Source organism: Pygocentrus nattereri, chromosome 17, assembly GCF_015220715.1.
Source record: "Pygocentrus nattereri isolate fPygNat1 chromosome 17, fPygNat1.pri, whole genome shotgun sequence".
NCBI lineage: Eukaryota > Metazoa > Chordata > Actinopteri > Characiformes > Serrasalmidae > Pygocentrus > Pygocentrus nattereri.
In genome coordinates, this window is record NC_051227.1 from 14,862,991 (window position 1) to 14,885,478 (window position 22,488).

The window sequence follows — 22,488 nt, forward strand, 5'->3', positions numbered from 1 at the left end:
TGTTTCTAATAAAGTGGCCAGTTAGTGGAAGTGCAAGGTAGGTGTTTCTAATAAAGTGGCCAGTGAGTGGAAGTGCAAGGTGGGTGTTTCTAATAAAGTGACCAGTTAGTGGAAGTGCAAGGTAGGTGTTTCTAATAAAGTGGCCAGTTAGTGGAAGTGCAAGGTAGGTGTTTCTAATAAAGTGACCAGTTAGTGGAAACACACAGTAGGTGTTTCTAATAAAGGGGCCAGTTAGTTTAAACACACAGTAGGTGTTTCCACATTACATCGCAAAATTCTTTGCTGAGCATATTGTGTATTTCATCAGTAATTTGATTGTACAGATGGACACAAAGTGTACATTAAATCCTTTTCTTGGTCTCTGATGATGTTCTGTTCTTCACCGTCCAGTCCAGCATGTCCCGTGTGGAGGCTTTTGGAAATTCGGAGCTGCGTTCCCAGCTGAAAGCATGCAGAACTGAGATCGCGATGGCAATCCACGACGCGTTCCCCCTGCTTTATGGTCTGGCGGATCATGAAATCATTTCTGACCGACTTCTGGGGGTGAGAGTGACCACAGTATTGAACACAGTACACTGAGTAGTATTGAACGGTGTGGATAGTATTGAACTATGTCAAATAAATAACACCTTCTCACCTTCAGCATGAGCAATGTTTAATTAAATCTGTCCTTCCTGGAGTGAGGGTCATTTGTGAATGCAGGATTAAATTCAGTATGAAGCCCACAAATCCTTCTAGGCCTTTAGAGATGGTCTAATAACTGATATGAGATTAAAAAAATGTATGCCTACCAGTTTTAGTTCATTTTTAGTGTATTTTTAATAGACTGATAATGCTTGAAGTGTTCAAACCTGGGAAATGTTGTAATAATACCTTTATTTTCATTCAGGCTTTGGCTTGAATGTAATTTGGTGGAAAATTGGTAGACACGTCCAAGCAAGCTCTTCCATTGGTTAGGCGCTGAACTGAAGGCCTAACATGTTATATTAACAACTAACATACACTGCAAAAAATAATATTTTAACAAACATAAACATGTTAAATGTGGTCAATAAATCTAATATCTCTCATTATGAGGCTGCTGTAAGAATATTCTAAGATTATTCCACCTGTTTTTGTACATTTTTATTTGTTTTAAGTGATTTTATCTGGTGAAAGTGTCTGATTCCATTGGCAGATTAATTTACTTGTTTGGAGAAATAATGAAGATAATTTTGCTCATTTCATGAAATAATGATTAAAATAAGTAACATGATCTGCCAATGAAATCAGACACTTTTATAAGATAACGCTGCTTAAAAACAAGTACAAATGTCTAGAAATAAGTTCAATAATCTCAAAATATTCTTACAACAGTCTCATAATGAGAAATATTAGGTATACTGGCTACATTTAAGCTTTTTACACTCACTTTAATATCATTTTACTGTGTGGGGTAAGTTAAAATGGGAAAACTGAGTAGCTTAAATAGAAATAACTGCATTGAAATGTTTTAGGGGGAAAAGGAAAGCCTGTGAGGAAAACAGACAGCACGTCTCTCTCTATGAGAAATATTAGAAACATTGACCACATTTAAGATTTTTACACTAAGACATCAATTTTTGAGTGAAATCAAGAAACGACAGAGGAACCAACCAGTCTCACTCTGATTTACACCAATTTTGTCAGAAAGTGAAGGTAAGAGAGGTTAGAAGGTCATTCTAGGCCTTCTCTGGAAGATTGAATCTCAGATGGCTCCTGACCAGTGGTGGACGAAGTACACAAATCATGTACTTGAGTTAAAATAGAGACAGTCAAGGTAAAATATTACTCCAGTAAAAGTAGAAGTTCCTCCCTTTAGACCTCCACTTGAGTAAAAGTACTAAAGTATTTACCTCCAAATGTACTTAAGTATCAAAAGTAAAAGTACTAAAAAATTAATTCTGGCTCTGATGTCCTGTTATCATTTTTATAACAAGACTCGCTTCATGAACTCATTTCAGGTGAAAGTCCTCCAGTGTCTCTCTTGGTAAACCAGTCTTTTAATAGAACGTCATTAATTAGTGACGCTGACGTCTATTAAAATGATCATAAACACAAAACACTAAAGGTAAACAGTTTCCATCAGGGAGAACCGAGTGGCTCTGAAATCACTTTTACACACAAGCAAAGTTTCAGATTAAGATTTATTTACAACTTAGTTCCAAGTTTAAGTTGAATAAAAACTGGCTTTAAACTCAGGATCACAGATGAGCTCCTTTACTATGTTGATCTGTAGGCCTCTGTTCATAAACATAAACCAGCCCAAACTCATTTACTATAAAATGAAATGGTGTTTGTAGAAATTCAGAAAAAAGCCGCGTCAGTCTCGACTGCATATGTGGACATATTTCTATATTGTGCTCTATTTACACAAAGTTAGGTTAGATCATCATTTATGTTGAACAGACTCTCCCAAAGTTTTACGCTGCTGTGCTGACGTTGAACCGTGTGCTGCACTGGGTCAGTATGACCAACAGGTCAAAACAAGCTCAAAGTTTTGACGTTTATGTCCCAATCTGAAGACCTATCTCTAAGTCACAGTTTGCTGCTGATTATCTTTGATAAATGACCCAACACCACTAAACCATTCCAACCACCATAAACCATTCTCGCTGTGCAGTCATATACGTTACTGCGCTGCCCATTCCAGTGGATCATTTTAGACATTTTGTTTCCATCAAGAAGTGATGCTGTAGTGCCCATGCTGTGGTCCATGTGCTCTTCAGGAGACCCTGGAGAGGAAGAAGAAGGATGGGATCCATAAGGCTGTGTATTCTCTCCTAACGTGGCTTCTGGAGCAGGACACCTCAGTTATCCAGGCTTTCTGGGACAATCTTTCCAAAGAGTACAATCAGGAGAGCTACCCCAAACTGCAGAGCCTGTTCGCTAATTTACCCAAAGGTGCATCACATACAGTTCACATCCAAATGTAATGTCACTGTTCACTGTATTATAAACTTGCACTTATAGTCTACAGCAGGGGTCTTAAAATTTCCTCAAGCGAAGGTCCGGAACATCATAATGTCTGACTTGCATCAGGAATCAGTGCCATATACTGTTTACTGAAGTAGCTGAGTAGGAATATCAACATCTTATACAGTCGACAGCTGAATATCAGACCAAATAAAGTCCAGTTCAGTCAAATTTCAACAACATTTACTGTCAGTTTTCTCTTTTTAGACTCACGTCATGTGAAATAACTTCCCTCTGACTCACTTTCTTCTCTGACTGCTGTTTCTCACCTCGTCCCTCCCCTGTGAGAGCACCACTCACTCGAGTCTCAGTGCTCATTGTGATGCACTGATCTGATTGGCTGAGTAGCATCACGTGTGATATTTACAATGCATGTGATTGACCTGTGAGATTCTTAGACAGCTGAAGTTACCATAAAGGCTTGAAAGGTTACACTGATTTAAATAGGACCACCCCGTCAAAATAAAATAATTCCCCATAGTTTATCGGTTACAGGTCCAGGTCCAGGTCCGCATAAGTCAGCGTCTGGGTCCAGCCTCAGACCGCGGTCCACCTATTAGTGACCTCTGTTCTACAGTCTGTAATAGTAAGCCTACATAGACAACATACAGAATATGTGCAGTTCACAAAGTGGACAGTAAGTGAAAATAAAAGGTTTAGATTTCAAATAAAGTGAACAGTGAAATTATGTATAACTCAAATTGCCTTCTCAAAAGTACTAATAGTTCAGGTTATTTTTAGGATTAGGATTAGCATTAGTTTTACAGTTAAGTTTAAGGGTTCAGCCAGTGGCTAGGTTTGGGTTAGAGCTAGTTTTATAGTTAAGATTAGTTTTCAGAGTTGGGGTTAAATTTGGGGGTTGGTATTATTTTTTATTAAAGACCAAAACAGGAGATAGGAAGTTCTGGAGAAGCTGTGTCTCTATGGGCTCCAGGAACTGGAACTAACTTGAGGACAATTAATAATAATGAATTTGTTTTGTGGTTAGCATTCATTTTAAGATTATTTTTAGGGTTATTGTTTTTGTTGGGGTTAGTTTTAGGGTTCACTTTAATTTTATTGTTTAGGTTGAATTTTAGGGTTAATTTTAGGTTGCAGATTGGTTTTAGGAATGTAGATAATTTTGGGATTAGGCTTAGTTTTATGCATAGTGTTAGTGCTAGGATTAAGGTTTAGTTTTAGGGTTATGATTTATGGTCTGAAATTTAGTTTTTAGAGTTAGAGTAGGCTTTAGGTTGAAGTTGCACTGTTAAAGTGAATTTTTTTGTTAAAATCGAAAGAAGAAGCATTTCTGAGTCAAGAAAATAAAACCAGGCTAAACTAGGGTGAGCATGTGCTGCTGTGGGTCATCCAGTAAACCCTGAAATAATCACTCAAAAGTCAGAGGCATCAGGTCGGGTGTTTAGGTCTCAAATGCAAAATCAACATTATGCTGATGAAAATATGATGACAATAGTAGATAATTCACTCACATAATTGGTAGATGTGTCCACCAAATTTCAACTGAGTTCTCTTTGAATTCTCTTGCCAAATGCTCTTAATCATCAGATCCATCTGCTCAGGGAAAGAGTTCAAAGCTCTACCCAGGCTACAACATGTTGCATGCAATTACACATCTCCACCAGAGAGGTCTCCAAATCCCCAAAACTTACATACTGCAGCTTTAAGGTTATGTTTCAAGGCAGGGGTTAGTTTTAGGGTTACAGCTGTGTTTAGAATTTATGTGGTTCCTCCAATTAACCCTGACTGTGCCTGGCAGGACTGAGACTGGGGAGCAGGGCTGCTAGGAGCCCCAGACTGGAGCTGCAGATTCAGAGTCAGCTGGGCAGGAAGAGGGGTCTCAGGGAGAAGCAGCTGACCCATCGCCCACACCACTATTCCAAGAGAGCGCTGCAGCCTAGCTCAGGTACCAATACCAACCCAAATGCACCTCATACTCCATGATCTCATTGTATGAGACACAGTCACCTACAAAGTTTGATGCTCCACTGCTTCTCACAGGTCCATGGTTTTCATGCTCTAACAGACTTGATTCAGGCATTCATGGGCCTTGCTGTGCTCAACTAAGTGTAGTGGATCTGGGGAAACATGGATTTGCAGCAGGAAGACCTGCCTTAAAGTGATAGTTTAGAAAAAATGATCAAATTTACACAATTTCACATTTTAAGCCAAATGTAGTCAGTCAGCTAAGGAAGTTTTGATGTCTGAAGTTTGCTTCTTCAATTTTACACTAGAGCTATGAGGCTAATAGGTATGTCTGGTGTATAAGTAGTAATACATAGCTAATTCGTATAATAAAGTAATGGAAACTCATACCCTTCCAATTAGCAGAGGCCTAAATCATCACACACCCACCTCAAACTATGTGGAGTTAATTCTCTTGAATGTGATTGTGATATTTGAAGTGGTTTTTTAAAGTGTTGTCATTTACACTGCAAAAAATAATATCTTAACAAGTGAAAACATCTTAAATGTAGTAAATAAATCTAATATCTCTCATTATGAGTCTGCTGTAAGAACATTCTAAGATTATTCCACCTGTTTCTGTACATTTTTACTTGTTTTAAGTGATTTTATCTGGTGAAAGTGGCTGATTCCATTGGCAGATTAATTTACTTGTTTGGAGAAATAATGAAGATAATTTTGCTCATTTCAAGAAATAATGATTAAAACAAGGAACATGATCTGCCAATGAAATCAGACACTTTTATAAGATAAAACTGCTTAAAAACAAGAAAAAATGTCTAGAAATAAGTTCAATAATCTCACAATATTCTTACAACAGTCTCAGAATGAGAAATAATACATTTATTGACTACATTTAGGATATTTACACTCACTAAGATATTATTTTTTGCAGTGTGTATTGAATATTTTATAATGGCTTTGAATGCAGCTCAGCCAATCATATTTATAATGAGAAATATTAGGTATACTGACTACATTTAAGCTTTTTACACTCACTTTAATATCATTTTGCTGTGTGGGGTAAGTTAAAATGGGAAAACTGAGTAACTTAAATAGAAATAACTTCATTGAAATGTTTTAGGGGGAAAAGGAAAGCCTGTGAGGAAAACAGACAGCACGTCTCTCTCTCAGGTTTCAGTGAGCAAAGGTAAGCAGTTTTATGTTGTATACTGAAAAAATATGAAGTCTTAACAAGTGAAAACGTCTTAAATGTAGATAAGATAAAACTGCTTAAAAACAAGTAAAAATGTGTAGAAATAAGTTCAATAATCTCACAATATTCTTACAACAGTCTCATAATGAGAAATAGTAGATATACTGACTACATTTAAGACGTTTACAGTCAATAAGACACCATTTTTTGCAGTGTAGATGTTTGTACTTGCTGTGTTATTTATTTATTTATTTTTGTCTTGTTTCTCAGCCTTGTTGTAAAACTAGTTTCCTTGTTTTTAACTTGTTAACAACACACTTTTTGTGTCAGTCAAAAAGAACACAGCAGTGATTACAGCACATCTTTATGTAAAACAACTTGAATACAAACTTGCTGAAAGTAGCACAGAGCGTGTTGTTCTTATCTGGACACCCAGATGTGGTGTAAAAATAGTACACTGTGCTGTTTTTATCATGTCTGTTTTGAAAGTCCATGTAAATGAACTGTATGTTTGTTGCTATTGTGCCGCCTTTGTGCAGGCGTGCAGTCCATGTCCGCCTCAGTCCAGCGGGCTGTGACACTGACCGCTGGTGAACATCCTGCAGGCTGTGGGAAGGTGGAGGAAATTCTCATCCAGCAGGTCATTGAGTCTGGTGAGATCATGACATCTTAATCATCATCATCATCATCATCACCATAATCATCTATATTTACCTTTCACCTTTAGATAGACAGATTCATTTGACAATTATGTGAAATGCATATAAAGCTGCATAAATACGGCGTTTAAAAGATTTTAAAAACCCACTTAAAACAGTTCTGACAGAAACGCTCCTTATAACTTCAGTGTGGATGGATGGAGCTACACTGAATAGGGAGATATGCAAAAACACAGGTTGTGTGACATCAAAGGAACAGAGACATTAAAACAAGCTGTTTCATTAAAACAAGTTTCCATTTACATGGCAAAAAAAACCAGAGTGGACAGTGAGTGGACACAGTGTTTAAAAACTCCAGCAGCACTGCTGTGTCTGATCGACTCAGACCAGCACAATACACACCAACACACCACCACGACATCAGTGTTACTGCAGTGCTGAGAATGATACACCACCCAAATACTACCTGCTCTGTGAAGGTCCATGGGGGTCCTGACCACTGAAGAACAGGGTAAAAGGGGGTAACAAAGTATCAGAGAAACAGATGGACTACAGTCTGTAACTGTAGAACTACAAAGTGCAGCTATACAGTAAGTGGAGCTGATAAAATGAGCTCAGAAACAAGGAGGTGGTAATAATGTTAAGCCTGATGATTCATTATGAGATTATTGAACTTATTTCTAGACATTTTTACTTGTTTTTAAGCAGTTTTATCTTATAAAAGTGTCTGATTTCATTGGCAGATCATGTTCCTTGTTTTAATCATTATTTCTTGAAATCAGCAGAATTATCTTCACATTTCTCCAAACAAGTGAACTAATCTGCCAATGGAATCAGACACTTTCACCAGATAAAATCACTTAAAACTAGTAAAAATGTACAGAAACAGGTGGAATAATCTTAGAATGTTCTTACAGCAGCCTCATAATGACAGATATTAGATTTATTGACTACATTTAAGATGTTTTCACTGGTTAAGATAGTATTTTTGTGGCGCTGGTGAAAAGGAATATTGCTTTGTGTGTTGTCTCAGTCTGCTGTGCTGTGAATCTTTCAGAAAGGCAGCCTGGTCCTGTGACGAGGATCACTGTTGTGGCTGCATAGCTTTGAGTGATATTTACTCTGTCAGTTCCTGCCAGCACTGAAGGAATCTAAAGTGGCTTTTCTCTTACAGGAGGGGCTAAGAAGTGTATTAAAGTTGGAGGAGAGTTTTATTCCTCTGGAAAACTGGAGGAGACAGCCAGCACACACGTTCCACAGACTGCGCAAAGTGAGGGTCACCAACAGGTGGAGCCAAACGCCAGAGCTATGGATGTGCGTGGAGCAGGCTGAGTTTACAGTCCATCACTTTCCTCTCTGCAGTTAGTGTCTGATGACTGAGACGCTGTTTTACAGTTATTTTGAGAAGAGTTTGGCTTAAAAATTCATTCATGGTGGAGGGATACATGCAGGGTGTTATGAGGTAAAATAGCTACCAACGAAAATGTATTTTTCCATATTTATCAATATTTTACTGTCATCAACATAAAAAAAAAACTCAGAAGACTTGTGTAGGTTCTCTGGTGGTTCTGGATGGCAAATAAATGTCTATATCTGTGTTGTAGTCATGGCGACATCTGGTTCCCATCACCACCACTGTAAAGACATCTGAACCATTTCACACCAAACCCACTCTGAATCATTAGGATTCGTCTTTAAATGTAGGCAATATAGCCCATTTTTCTCACTGTAAGAATATTATAGTATTATTCAACATGTTTACTAAAGTAATTTAACCAAGTAAATTTATTTGAGTAATTAATAGATTAGTTTGCTTGTTTATGGAATTATGCTTGAATAAAGTGAAATTATTTGCCAGTGCAGCAAAAATAACATCATATTCTTACATCAGTCCCATAATGAAAAACATTATCTACATTTAATTTGCTTTCACATATTATTATACTAATATATTATTTGTTGCAATGTGATTTTCTTTTACTTTTATTTCTGATTTTAAGTTTAAACAGACATTCTAGTACAAACAGTGCAAGAAATGATATGTTGGTGAGTGCAAACATCATAAATATAGTCAGTAAATCTACTATTTCTCATTATGAGACTGTTGTAATAATATTGTGAGATTTTTTTTACTTATTTCTGGACATTATTACTTGTTTTTAAGCAGTTTTATCTTATAAAAGTGTCTGATTTCATTGGCTTGCTTTAATCATTATTTCTTGAAATGAGCAAAATTATCTTCATTATTTCTCCAAACAAGTGAACTAATCTGCCAATGGAATCAGCCACTTTCACCAGATAAAATCACTTAAAACAAGTAAAAATGTACAGAAACAGGTGGAATAATCTTAGAATATTCTTACAGCAGATTCATAATGAGGGATATTAGATTTATTGACCACGTTTAAGACGTTTTCACTTGTTAAGACACTTTTTTTTTTGCAGTGTTTTTTGTTCTTCTCAGTACCTGCTGGGCTAGATGGAGAGCTGGTGTGTGAATATTAATGAGCCAAGACTGTTTATGATTTTGGAATTGGCCTGTTCTAACACCCTCTTTTGTAAATGACATCTGTATTTGAAGGAGGGGTTGTGTTTGAGGTACCTTAGAGCTATCGTAAGTCTCTCCGTTAATAGCTTTGACGTTGAGCTATTAAACCTAAAAGCTGCAGGAATCAAATAAAAGCAGCTCCACCCCCCCAGATGATCAGGATAATGTGAGTCAGGCATTATATGCTTTCCTAATTCTGAATAAGACTAATTTGCTGCCACTACTGTTCTCACTGCAGGTTTGTTCTCCTTCACTTGACAGAGGTTATGATGCTTAGAGATGTGATTGGCGGACAGGTGTCAAATATGCAAATAGTCAATTGTGTTTGTGTCTGAATGTGAATCTGTCCAGTCTTCATGTCGTGTGTACGCCTTCAGGTGGAGCGCAATGATGACGAGTGTTCGGTGTGTAAAGATGGAGGAGAGTTGATTTGTTGTGATGGATGTCCTCGCGCTTTCCACCTCAACTGCCTGGTGCCTCCACTGACCTCCATACCCAGGTTTGTATCAGCTGTCAAATATTTCACCTCCATACTGCAGACGGAACCACCCTGAATATGAGCCCTCATTTAACAGGGAATTCCACCCTTTTTTAAAAATTCCTGCAAAATTAACTGGTTTAGATGTAAACAGAGGCGTTCAGAGCAGTTTGGTGTGAAACTCTCTGTTCTAGAGAAACTCACAGAGTCAGAACTGTTCACAGTGGTGGTGATAGGAACCAGACGTCCACCTCTAAAAGCTCCTCACAGAGACGTATTACATGAAACATGTTTTATGATATGATTATGATATGGTTATCATGGTTATGAAATGATTATGGATGGTAAATAAAATGTCTCTATCTGTGTTGTAGTCATGGTGACCCCTGGTTCCTATCACCACCACCATAAAGACATCTGAACCATTTCACACCAAACCACTCTGAACACCTGTTTATCTCACAAGTACTGAAATATACAGAAATTTTGAAGAAGTGGTGTAATTCCCCTTTTAATCTGTGCACAGATTAAAGGAATACTTCACTGAAAAATCAGATTTACACAGTTTACCCTTACTCCAAATGTAATTGATCAGCCAAGGCATCTTTGACATCAGCTATCTTCATTAGTTTTGCTATACAAGGCTAATATAGACTAGTAATATGGCTATATGTCTGTACACCACCAGTTAGCACTACTCTATTGCTTTAACAGACTGTTCTGTATGTTTTCTTTAGTGGTACCTGGCGCTGTAAGTTCTGTAATGGAAGCCGAGCGATGGTGGAGAAGACATACATGCCTCTACAGGTGCGTTTAGAAGGGAGCAGTAAGTGGGTATTGTGATATAACCTGAGTCTGTTCTACAGTTTCTCATTAGACTGAATGAATAACCGACTCTAAATGTAGGTATTGTGATATAACCTGAGTCTGTTCTACAGTTTCTCATTAGACTGAATGAATAACCGGCTCTAAATGTAGGTATTGTGATATAACCTGAGTCTGTTCTACAGTTTCTCATTAGACTGAATGAATAACCGACTCTAAATGTAGGTATTGTGATATAAACTGAGTCTGTTCTACAGTTTCTCATTAGACTGAATGAATAACCGACTCTAAATGTAGGTATTGTGATATAAACTGAGTCTGTTCTACAGTTTCTCATTAGACTGAATGAATAACTGACTCTAAATGTAGGTATTGTGATATAAACTGAGTCTGTTCTACAGTTTCTCATTAGACTGAATGAATAACCGACTCTAAATGTAGGTATTGTGATATAAACTGAGTCTGTTCTACAGTTTCTCATTAGACTGAATGAATAACCGGCTCTAAATGTAGGTATTGTGATATAAACTGAGTCTGTTCTACAGTTTCTCATTAGACTGAATGAATAACCGGCTCTAAATGTAGGTATTGTGATATAAACTGAGTCTGTTCTACAGTTTCTCATTAGACTGAATGAATAACCGACTCTAAATGTAGGTATTGTGATATAAACCGAGTCTGTTCTACAGTTTCTCATTAGGCTGAATGAATAACCGACTCTAAATGTAGGTATTGTGATATAAACTGAGTCTGTTCTACAGTTTCTCATTAGACTGAATGAATAACCGACTCTAAATGTAGGTATTGTGATATAAACTGAGTCTGTTCTACAGTTTCTCATTAGACTGAATGAATAACCGACTCTAAATGTAGGTATTGTGATATAAACTGAGTCTGTTCTACAGTTTCTCATTAGACTGAATGAATAACTGACTCTAAATGTAGGTATTGTGATATAAACTGAGTCTGTTCTACAGTTTCTCATTAGACTGAATGAATAACCGACTCTAAATGTAGGTATTGTGATATAAACTGAGTCTGTTCTACAGTTTCTCATTAGACTGAATGAATAACCGGCTCTAAATGTAGGTATTGTGATATAAACTGAGTCTGTTCTACAGTTTCTCATTAGACTGAATGAATAACCGGCTCTAAATGTAGGTATTGTGATATAAACTGAGTCTGTTCTACAGTTTCTCATTAGACTGAATGAATAACCGACTCTAAATGTAGGTATTGTGATATAAACCGAGTCTGTTCTACAGTTTCTCATTAGGCTGAATGAATAACCGACTCTAAATGTAGGTATTGTGATATAAACTGAGTCTGTTCTACAGTTTCTCATTAGGCTGAATGAATAACCGACTCTAAATGTAGGTATTGTGATATAAACTGAGTCTGTTCTACAGTTTCTCATTAGGCTGAATGAATAACCGGCTCTAAATGTAGGTATTGTGATATAAACTGAGTCTGTTCTACAGTTTCTCATTAGACTGAATGAATAACCGACTCTAAATGTAGGTATTGTGATATAAACTGAGTCTGTTCTACAGTTTCTCATTAGACTGAATGAATAACCGACTCTAAATGTAGGCATTGTGGTATAAACTCAGTCTGTTCTACAGTTTCTCATTAGACTGAATGAGATTTTTAGCAGCTTTGGTTGAGGACAGCTTTGTGAATAAGGCACAATACAGGGCAGCCATTCAGAGAAGAGTTTATTTACATATCACTGCTATTGGAACAAAACCTTGTATCTCCAAAATGACAAATTTACAGGAGAAGGAAAAGACTTACTCTACTTTTAATGTAAGTCAATGGAACCAGACATATTTCTGAGTAATTCTGGACCGTTTCTGTTGGTTCATTCATCATTGAATGAATTTACAGGCAATGTAAAGGCCTACAGGCACTTTCAAATTATTCCAAAAACTGAAAAACGTCAAAAATGGAGATGCAAGGTTTTGTTCCGAAAGCGGCCATATATCAGTCTTAAAGGCACAGACACAAAAACAGCCTGAATGAGATTTTTAGCAGCTTTCTGTAAAGTTGGTGCAACCTTGCCACAGTTGCTTCTAAACAATGCATTTTTGGACAGAATGTGGATAAATCAGTTATCCTGTGTATATGAGAGAGTAATATTGATCCTGTTAATCATTCCTCAGCCTCCAGTTCACCCCCCTCTGACCGAGAGCAGCTCCAGCTCCACGGTGGACTTCTCTTTCTTCTCCTCCACGTCTCTGTCTGCAGTTACAGGCAGCAAGAACACACAGCCTGCAGGATTCCAGGTACCAGATATAAACAAACCCACAGTGTTATATCAGCATGGATGAGTAAACACTACAGGACAAAGTTTGGGTTCATTTATGATATTTATGTGGTTTAATGTGTCAAAAACAGTCTGTAAGTTTCTCTACAATGAAGCATTTCACACCAAACCACTCTAATGACTTTCTTTACATTTCAATAACTGGCATATGTAGAAATTTTGAAAAATTGATGGAGTTCCCCTCTAAGGCCTTTGTACTAAAAGATCAGGTTTTTTTTTGTCTTATGTCTTTTAATTAAAGCTTGTGTTCCAATGATTCTCAGATGAATGTGATCTGCTCATCAGAGGCCTGAGCCTCTTGAGTACCTACAGTCATTAAAGCAAATGGGAGCTCCCCACCAAATACTAAGAAATTCGGAAATTCATATGAGTGTTTCTAAGAGTAAAGGGTCCAAATCCTACAATTTCTTGCATTTTATTCTTCCCCCTGAGGACCACTTATGACATTTGTGTGGAGTGAACAAGTTTCTATACAATTAAGTTTCTATACTATACAATTCTATACAATTTTACACCAAACCACTCTAAAGACTTTCTTTACATCTCAAAAAGCTGATTTAGGCAGAATTTTTTTAAATTTGACAGAATTCGACTTTAAGGCCTTTGAACTAAACGGTCAGTTTTTTGTCTTATGCCTATTCCACTGACGTGCATGTTGAGACAACCCTCGGGTAGATTTGATGTGGTTTTAAAAGGCTTAAGCCACTGAAGTAAAAGGGGGACACACCACCAAATACTAATTTTTCTTTCCCTCTGACACCCATTCATGACATTTGTGTACTTTTATGTATACAAAACTAATTTACTTGCATGACTGTTTCCACCTTCTCTTCATCCCTTAGAATCAAACAAGCTGTTTTTGTTATTTGTCCTTTAAGAGTGTGATATATGTTCTGATGGGTAGCCTTGTATTCAAAAAGTAGTTCGGACTAAAACTCTCTTCGTAACATCAGCTATGGACAGCCAAAATTCCCTCACTTTTGTTTCAAATAAAGCTTAATATAAAGTTTCAAAACATACCATTCACTCAGACAGTCCATACAGGGACTTCAAACAACAGCCTTTTTTTTTTTTGAAGTTGCTGTTTCTGTGAGGTCACAAGAACATACATCCACATATTCAGCAGTTTATCTCCACCCATTTATATAGACATTAGAGGCAATGTTTCAGCCTGGACTGCTTTGTGAACAAGGCACAATACAGGGCAGCCATTCAGAGAAGAGTTTATTTACATATTGCTGCTGTTGGAACAAAACCACATATCTCCACAATGACAACTTTACAGGAGAAGGAAAAAACATACTCTACTTTTAATGTAAGTCAATGGAACCAGACATATTTCTCAGTAATTCTAGGCCATTTCTGTTGGTCCATTCATCATGAAATTTACAGACAATGTAAAGGCCTACAGGTACTTTCAAATTATACCAAAAACTGAAAAATGACGAAAATGGAAATATGAGGTTTTATTCCGACAGCAACAATATTTCAGTCTTAAACAGCCTGTTTTATTCTGGGGGATAAGGACCATTGTAATAACAAATTATGACTGTTTCTGGTACATAAACCCACACAGGCAGTATAAAGTTACATCAGGGGAAACAATAAAATGCACAAAAATGTAAGATACTGAGGCCTTTAACCTGCTGCAGAATGCTGTTTAGATTTAGCTGATGTATGGTATTACAACAAAAACACATGAAATTTGCTAAAGCAGCACAGAACTGTACGGATTGAGATTTTTATTATTTCCAGTCTGCAGACCCTGACCTGGCGGGCATTAGGGACAGGACCCCCTGTGGGATTTGCCATCTCACCCGTGGAGAGCTGCTTATCTGCCCTCAGTGCCTGCAGAGCTACCATCTACACTGCAACTTCCCAAAGTAAGACTCCACCTTCTTACTAAACACTCTTTTTAAGGGAAGTCCAGATGTGATGTATGGATGATTCCTCCAAACCTTTGAACATACAGTGAGATCCAAAAGTTTGAGAATTGGAGAATGTACACCGATCAGGCGTATCCAAGCCTTACATCACCAAGTGCAATTCAAAACATGGAATACAGTGGTGTAAAGCGCCGCCACTGGACTCTAGAGCAGTGGAGACGTGTTCTCTGGAGTGACCAATCACACTTCTCCGTCTGGCAATCTGATGGACGAGTCTGGGTTTGGCGGTTGCCAGGAGAACTGTACTTGTCTGACTGCATTGTGCCAAGTGTAAAGTTTGGTGGAGGGGGGATCATGGTGTGGGGGTGTTTTTCAGGAGTTAGGCTCGGCCCCTTATCCAGTGAAAGGAACTCTTAATGCTTCAGCACCAAGAGATTCTGGACAATTTCATGCTCCCAACTTTGTGGGAACAGTTTGGGGATGGCCCCTTCCTGTTCCAACATGACTGCGCACCAGTGCACAAAGCAAGATCCATAAAGACATGGATGAGTGAGTTTGGTGTGGAAGAACTTGACTGGCCTGCACAGAGTCCTGACCTCAACCCAATAGAACACCTTTGGGATGAATTAGAGCGGAGACTGCGAGCCAGGCCTTCTCGTCCAACATCAGTGTCTGACCTCACAAACGCTCTTCTGGAAGAATGATCAAAAATTCCCATAAACACACTCCTAACCCTTGTGGAAAGCCTTCCCAGAAGAGTTGAAGCTGTTATAGCTGCAAAGGGTGCGCCGACATCATATTAAACCCTATGGATTAAGAATGGGATGCCACTCAAGTTCATATGCTTGTGAAGCCAGACGAGTGAATACTTTTGGCAATGTAATGTATTTTAACCCTGTTTTTTCACCAGTACATCTAGGCAGGACGACACTTAGAAGCTGACCACAAGGCTCGTTTCACTATTTCTCAGTTAATTAAATGTTCAAATATATTAGTTAGGTAGTAAATGTGTTATTTAGTCATCAGCAGGAAGGTTTTGTGGATAAATGGGTAAAATTCCAGTCATATGTTGCTTGTTGTGCCAAAATACATTATTGCTTGATGTTGTAGGCTATTGTGAAAGTTGCCATCACACGCTCACTAATAAAAGCATATATTCTTTGGTTTGCACCATAATTGCTCATCGGTTTACGATGCACCCAAACTTTAACCTTCTTCACTCTAAACCGCATGTGAGGGCATTCATTGTGTCAGAGAATTCATCTTGTAATTAAAGGAAATAGTACAGCTTTAACTTTGTCATACTTATGGGGGGGTCCCTTTACTCTTATGAGTGGTCTGGGACACTCCCCAGCCCACTTTACTCGAACTCTGACTGACGGGAGGGATGAGGTGATCGATCACTAGTAACCTGAGATATTTAAATCACGGTTAAATGTTTCAGAGGGAGCTATAAAGTACAAAAAAGTGACATCTTAGTGAGTGTAAGATCAAACAGATCATGTTCCTTGTTTTAATCATTATTTCTTGAAATGAGCAAAATTATCTTCATTATTCCTCTAAACAAGTGAACTAATCTGTCAATGGAATCAGCCACTTTCACCAGATAAAATCACTTAAAACAAGTAAAAATGTACAGAAACAGGTGGAATAATCTTATAATGTTCTTACAGCAGCCTCATAATGAGGGATATTAGACTTATTCACTACATTTAAGACGTTTACACTTGTTAAGATGTTATATTTTGCGGTGTATGATAATGGTGTGTCTGATTTCGAGTCTTTAGGTTCCTGAAATAAAAGAATGTTTATTTTTTCTCAGTGGGAGAGCTAGATGCAGAACCTGCTCCAGGATGTGGGGGTCGGGAGAGAGTGAGACACCATCCAGGACTATGCAGGTACACACACACACACACACACAAACATTACAGCTTCAGCTCTTCTGGGAAGGCTGAGTTGCTGTCGTTCCCAATCACTTCCACTTTATTATAACACCACTGACAGTTGACTGTGGAATATTTAGTAGTGAGGAAATTTCACGACTGAACTTGTTGCACAGGTGGCGTCCGATCACGGTACCACGCTGGAGTTCACTGAGCTCCTGACAGCGACCGATTCTTTCACTAATGTCTGTAGAAGCAGTCTGCAGGCCTAGGGGCTTGGTTTTATACTTCTGTGACCATGGAAGTGACTGGAACACCTGAATTCAATAATTTGCATGAGTAAATACTTTTGGCAATATAGTGTATCTCCATTTTTGTTTTTTTTTTTCAGTTTTGACATAATTTGAAGGTACCTGTTGGCCTTTACATTGTCTGTACATTTCTTGATGTATGGAGCAAAATAAATGGCACAAAATGACTTGGAAATAAAGTCTGGTTCCATTGACTTACATTAAAAGTAAAGTAGGTTTTTTCCTTCTCCTGTAAAGTCATTTTGGAGATGTGAGGTTTATTCCGATAACAGCAATGTGTTAAGCAAGGCTTGTTTTCTTAAATAAATGAGTCGCCTATACATATATACCTGAAAACATTTTCCACATGCACACATTTCTCCTAAAACCTTTCATGTGTGTCACTTGTCTGATGTTGCTCTGTCCTCAGGTGTCTCAGCGTTCTGGTGATCAGGCTCTGGCTCATTCTGAGCAGCAGATCATTAATAAAGAGGAGATGGACTCCTTCATGGGGGAGGTAGGTGCACACACATACTCAAATTTACTAACACCTGAGAAAACACACACAGAAAAGCCTACATGTGCACTCATTTGGGATAAAGCAGACTCAAATCAACTGAATATGAGCTAATGTAAAGGGATAGTATGGCTAATATTGCTAATGCTAGCAATGAGTGGAACCCAACAGAGTATGAAAGCCAGCAGTTAGCAGTTAGCATAGGCCTCGGACCCTGTTAGCTTCCATCCATCATTAGAAACTCTGTTAGAAACAGATATCCTGAGCCTCCACTCAGTGGCCACTTTATTAGAAACACCTACCTTTGTACTTTCACTCAGTGGCCACTTTATTAGAAACACACACATTGTGCTTCCACTCACTGGCCACTTTATTAGAAACACCTACCTTGAGCTTCCACTCACTGGCCACTTTATTAGAAACACCTACCTTGAGCTTCCACTCACTGGCCACTTTATTAGAAACACACACATTGTGCTTTCACTCACTGGCCACTTTATTAGAAACACACACATTGTGCTTTCACTAACACCCACTTTATTAGAAACACCTACCTTTTACTTCCACTAACTGGCCACTTTATTAGAAACACCCACCTTTTACTTCCACTCACTGGCCACTTTATTAGAAACACCTACCTTTTACTTCCACTCACTGGCCACTTTATTAGAAACACCTACCTTTTACTTCCACTCACTGGCCACTTTATTAGAAACACCTACCTTTTACTTCCACACACCGGCCACTTTATTAGAAACACCCACCTTGCACTTCCACTAACTGACCACTTTGCTGTAAACACATACATTAAATCTTGTATGTGTGATTGGTAGGCTGAGAGTGGTCCACACGCCAAGAGAAGCTATGTGGTCAGAAACTGGCCATTGATGAAGGAAGGTGGCCAACACAAACTGCACCATCAGATGGGCTACCATCTCTAACTGTTCATAAGCAAGGTGGAGCTACAACTGAGGGGTTTCTGATTAAGTGGCCAGTGTAGTCAGCAACCACGTCTCTTATTGTGTGTGTTTCGTGGGGTTCTTCCAGAGCTCGATTGATGGGATCCTGCAGTGGGCCTTTCATAACATCTCCCGTCCACTTTCTGAGTCTCAGGGCTACTTCCAGTGACCCCGTGACGGCCAGAGGATGATTCTTGCTGTGGTTAGTTGAGGAAATTTGGATGAATTGAGTGACTCTAAAGCACGGCTGGAGGTGCGGCACAGTCACACCCTCTCTCCAGCTCCTCAGGGCTTTATGTTGCATGATATTACTGACCTAAAGATGTTCTCTATATAAGATGTGTTTGTTACTATCACACCTTCAAGAGTTCATTCATAAAAAATGGTTTTGTATTGAACCATGAACACTCAAAGAACCATCTGCATGATTAAATGGTTCTTTGCATCGTGTAAGGGTTCTCCAGACTGATGGAGAATATGTTATATAATGGCTGTATATAGAATAATTTTGAAAATGGTTCTATGTAGTACCAAAAAAGGGTTCTTCTATTTCAATGGTAACAATAGACAAACCCTTTTTTGGTGCTATATAGCACAATTTCTTTAATAAAGAACCCTACAAGAACCATAATTTTTAAGTGTGTATACACAATTGCAATGACTCACCATCACGTCCATTCACACACATGTACCAACACATTCATCTGATGTAACAAGCTTGACATGTAATAATAGAAGAACCCTTTTTGGTGCTATATAGAACCCTATTTAAAAAGGTTCTATGAAGAACCATGTACAGCATGTTCTCCATCAACCTGAAGAGCCCTTTCACGATGCAAAGAACCCTTTGATCATGCAAAGGGTTCTTTGAGTGTTCATGGTTCTATTGAGAACCATGAGAACCATGTTCTTAACTAAAGAACCCTTGAGGAACCATCTTTTTTTAGAGTGTATACCATAAATTATAGTTTGGGGTTTTTGTAGCAGCTCATGAATTAAAAATCAGATGTAATGATAGATGGGCTAATGATTTTAGTACATGTTCAGATGTTCTTCAGTAAATTCACTCTCATTGTCATGATCAGTGACTGAGTCGTGTGAAACATGCTATCCAGTCACACATGTTCCCAGAGCTTTTCAGAGACAATAAACAATAATCACAGATAATCACACCCAGCCCGGTCCTCACTCTCCCTTATGTCTGCTGAATGTGAGTTCAGAATAAAAACCTGGATTACACGCAATTACAAATCATTCCGCCTGTTATGGTAATGTAAATGGACATGATTGCAGAACTAAGTGAGATGGTAAAGAATGGTGTACAAGTGAAGTACGAAGAAAATGTTATTAGTTTCTGTACTTAAGTAATTTGTTTGTGTATCTGTACTGAAGTTTTTCCATGTTGGGTGACTTTTCACTTTCACTCCACTACATTTCAGAGTCTAATATCTGACTTTTTCCTCCACTACATTTTGAGAAATCTGTCGTTCCTTTTGGTTTCTGTGTGTGTAAAAACGTAACATGTCAAAACGAAAGAAGTGCAAAGCCAGAGCACCAATCAGGGCACAGCGGTCACTTTGTTTAGAGCTGGTTTTGACCTGTTGGACATACCGACCCAGAGCAGCACACGGTTCAACGTCAGCATTTTAGGGCCACATAAACATAAAAATCAGTAGACTTGGAGAATAAGGTCGTACTATTTCAAGAAAAAAAGTTGTAGTATTTGGAGGATAAAGTGGGCTAACTGTAGGGGGGCTGCCGTAATGCGTTGGGGTATTGGTTGCTGTACTGGCACCTGCTTATGATCATTTTAATAGACGTCAGCGTCACTAATTAATGACGTCCTATTAAAAGACTGGTTTACCAAGAGAGACACTGGAGGACTTTCACTTAAAATGAGTTCATGAAGACAGTCTTGTTATAAAAATGATAACAGGACATCAGAGCCAGAATTACTCTTTTAGTACTTTTACTTTTGATACTTAAGTACATTTGAAGGTAAATACTTTAGTACTTTTACTCAAGTGGAGGTCTAAAGGGAGGAACTTCTACTTTTACTGGAGTAATATTTTACCTGGGGTGTCTCTACTTTAACTCAAGTACATGGTTTGTGTTCTTTGTCTACCACTGATGGTAAATATCAAGTTGTGAGTGTTGATGTTGATGCTGAAAGGGAGCACTCAAATAACACATCCTAGATCTGAATGAATGAAATATTCTCATTGAATACTTTGTTCTGTACAAAGTTGAATGTGCTGACAACAAAATCACAGAAAAGTCATCAATGGAAATCAAATTTATTAACCAATGGACGCCTGGATGGACACTACAGGCTGATCCAACTTGATGTGAGGCTCAGTATTGTGTGTGGCCTCCATGTGCCTGTATGACCTCCCTACAACGCCTGGGCATGGTCCTGATGAGATGGCGGATGGTCTCCTGAGGGATCTCCTCCCAGACCTGGACTAAAGCATCCGTCAACTTCTGGACAGTCTGAAGTTTGATTTACTTGGAGTTATATTGTGTTGTTTAAATGTTCCCTTTATTTTTTTGAGCAGTGTATATAAAATACACAAGGGCAGCACTGCTCTGTCTGATCCACTCGCACCAGTACAACACACAGTAACACACTACCAGCACGTCACTGTTACTGCAGCGCTGAGAATGACTCAGCAAAATACTACCTGCTCTGTGGGGGTCCTGTGGGGGTCTTGACCACTGAAGAACAGGGTGATAAAGTATTAAAGAAACAGATGGACTACAGTCTGTAACTGTAGAACTACAAAGTGACCCTATAGAGTTAGTGGAGCTGATAAAATGGACAATGAGCCTAGAAACACAGTGTTCCTCATACACTGTTACAAGTTACATAATTCAAATTACATAATAATAATAATATTACATTTTATATATGCAATAAATTCCTTCTGCCCAATAAGCGTTAGGATAAGCTCCAGCATGCCCTGTGACCCAGGAGGATAAAGTAATATATACAAGTAAAATATAAAGTACATACTATGTACAGGTAATAAGTATATATAATTCATATGGGACATAATACTTACAGGTAATAAACATACTGTATATAATTCATATGGGACATAATACTTACAGGTAATAAACATACTGTGTATTATACATATGGGACCTATTATTATCATGTAGGTACTTCTTATGTGTGCAGACACATCTCAAGGAGTACATGATAGAAAACCAACCGAGAGAGGGAGAAGAATGTTAATGATAACCATGTGTGTGTGAAGAATATTGTGTTTCCATGCTCTGTGTGTGATGCAGAACAGAAAGGAACAGATTTTCTTATTTGCTCTGATAAGTTTTTGGATAAAAGCTGTTCGGAGCTGTGCAGCTAAGTGGGAAACTAGTGAACTATCAGTTTGTGCTGTGTTGTTGTTCTGTCTGTTTTTATCTTCAGGAGTTTGAGGCCTTCACTCTCACTCACTGGAGGTGTTATGTCAGGCAGGGGACCAGGCATTTCTGGAATGGTTAACAGTCACTATGGTTACATTTTGCTTTAAGCCCCAACAAATAAAGAGAGAGGAATGCTGCGCTGCAGTCGTTAACTTTCAACAGAGCTTGAAGGAAAATGTTTTCATGTGACGAGATTCTTTTGGCAAAGCCGGGCGGCATAGATCACTGAGAAATGATGTGTGATTCCCACAGGCAAAAGCCTTGAAGACAATATCACGGTAAACAGTGCAGTTCAATTTAATCCAACTAAGTATGATTTTAAATGTGGCCACGAGCCTCAAACAAACGAGGCCTAAATTAGCTCATATAAAGGAATAGTTCAACCTGCTAGCTTCCATCATATGAAGTCTTCAGGTCTGGTAATTTTAATGATCCTTATACAAACATGCTCGGCATTAATTGGCCATTTTATCAGAAACACCTACTTTGTGCTTCCACTAACTGACCACTTTATTAGAAATACCTACCTTTTAGTTCCACTAACCACTTTATTAGAAACACCTACCTTTT

At 38.3% G+C, this 22,488-nt stretch overlaps 1 protein-coding gene across 1 annotated transcript; it reads left to right on the forward strand.

Moving 5' to 3' along the window:
- The first annotated feature begins 396 nt into the window (after positions 1–396).
- aire (autoimmune regulator) lies at positions 397–18,907 on the forward strand. The gene is given in 13 exon segments (XM_037546370.1): positions 397–543; positions 2,748–2,922; positions 4,754–4,900; positions 6,044–6,109; positions 6,655–6,768; positions 7,949–8,113; positions 9,674–9,821; positions 10,538–10,607; positions 12,791–12,913; positions 14,710–14,837; positions 16,663–16,738; positions 17,444–17,530; positions 18,578–18,907. Coding segments are annotated over 13 exon segments (1,527 nt in total). The 3' UTR covers positions 18,659–18,907.
- The last annotated feature ends 3,581 nt before the right edge of the window (positions 18,908–22,488 follow it).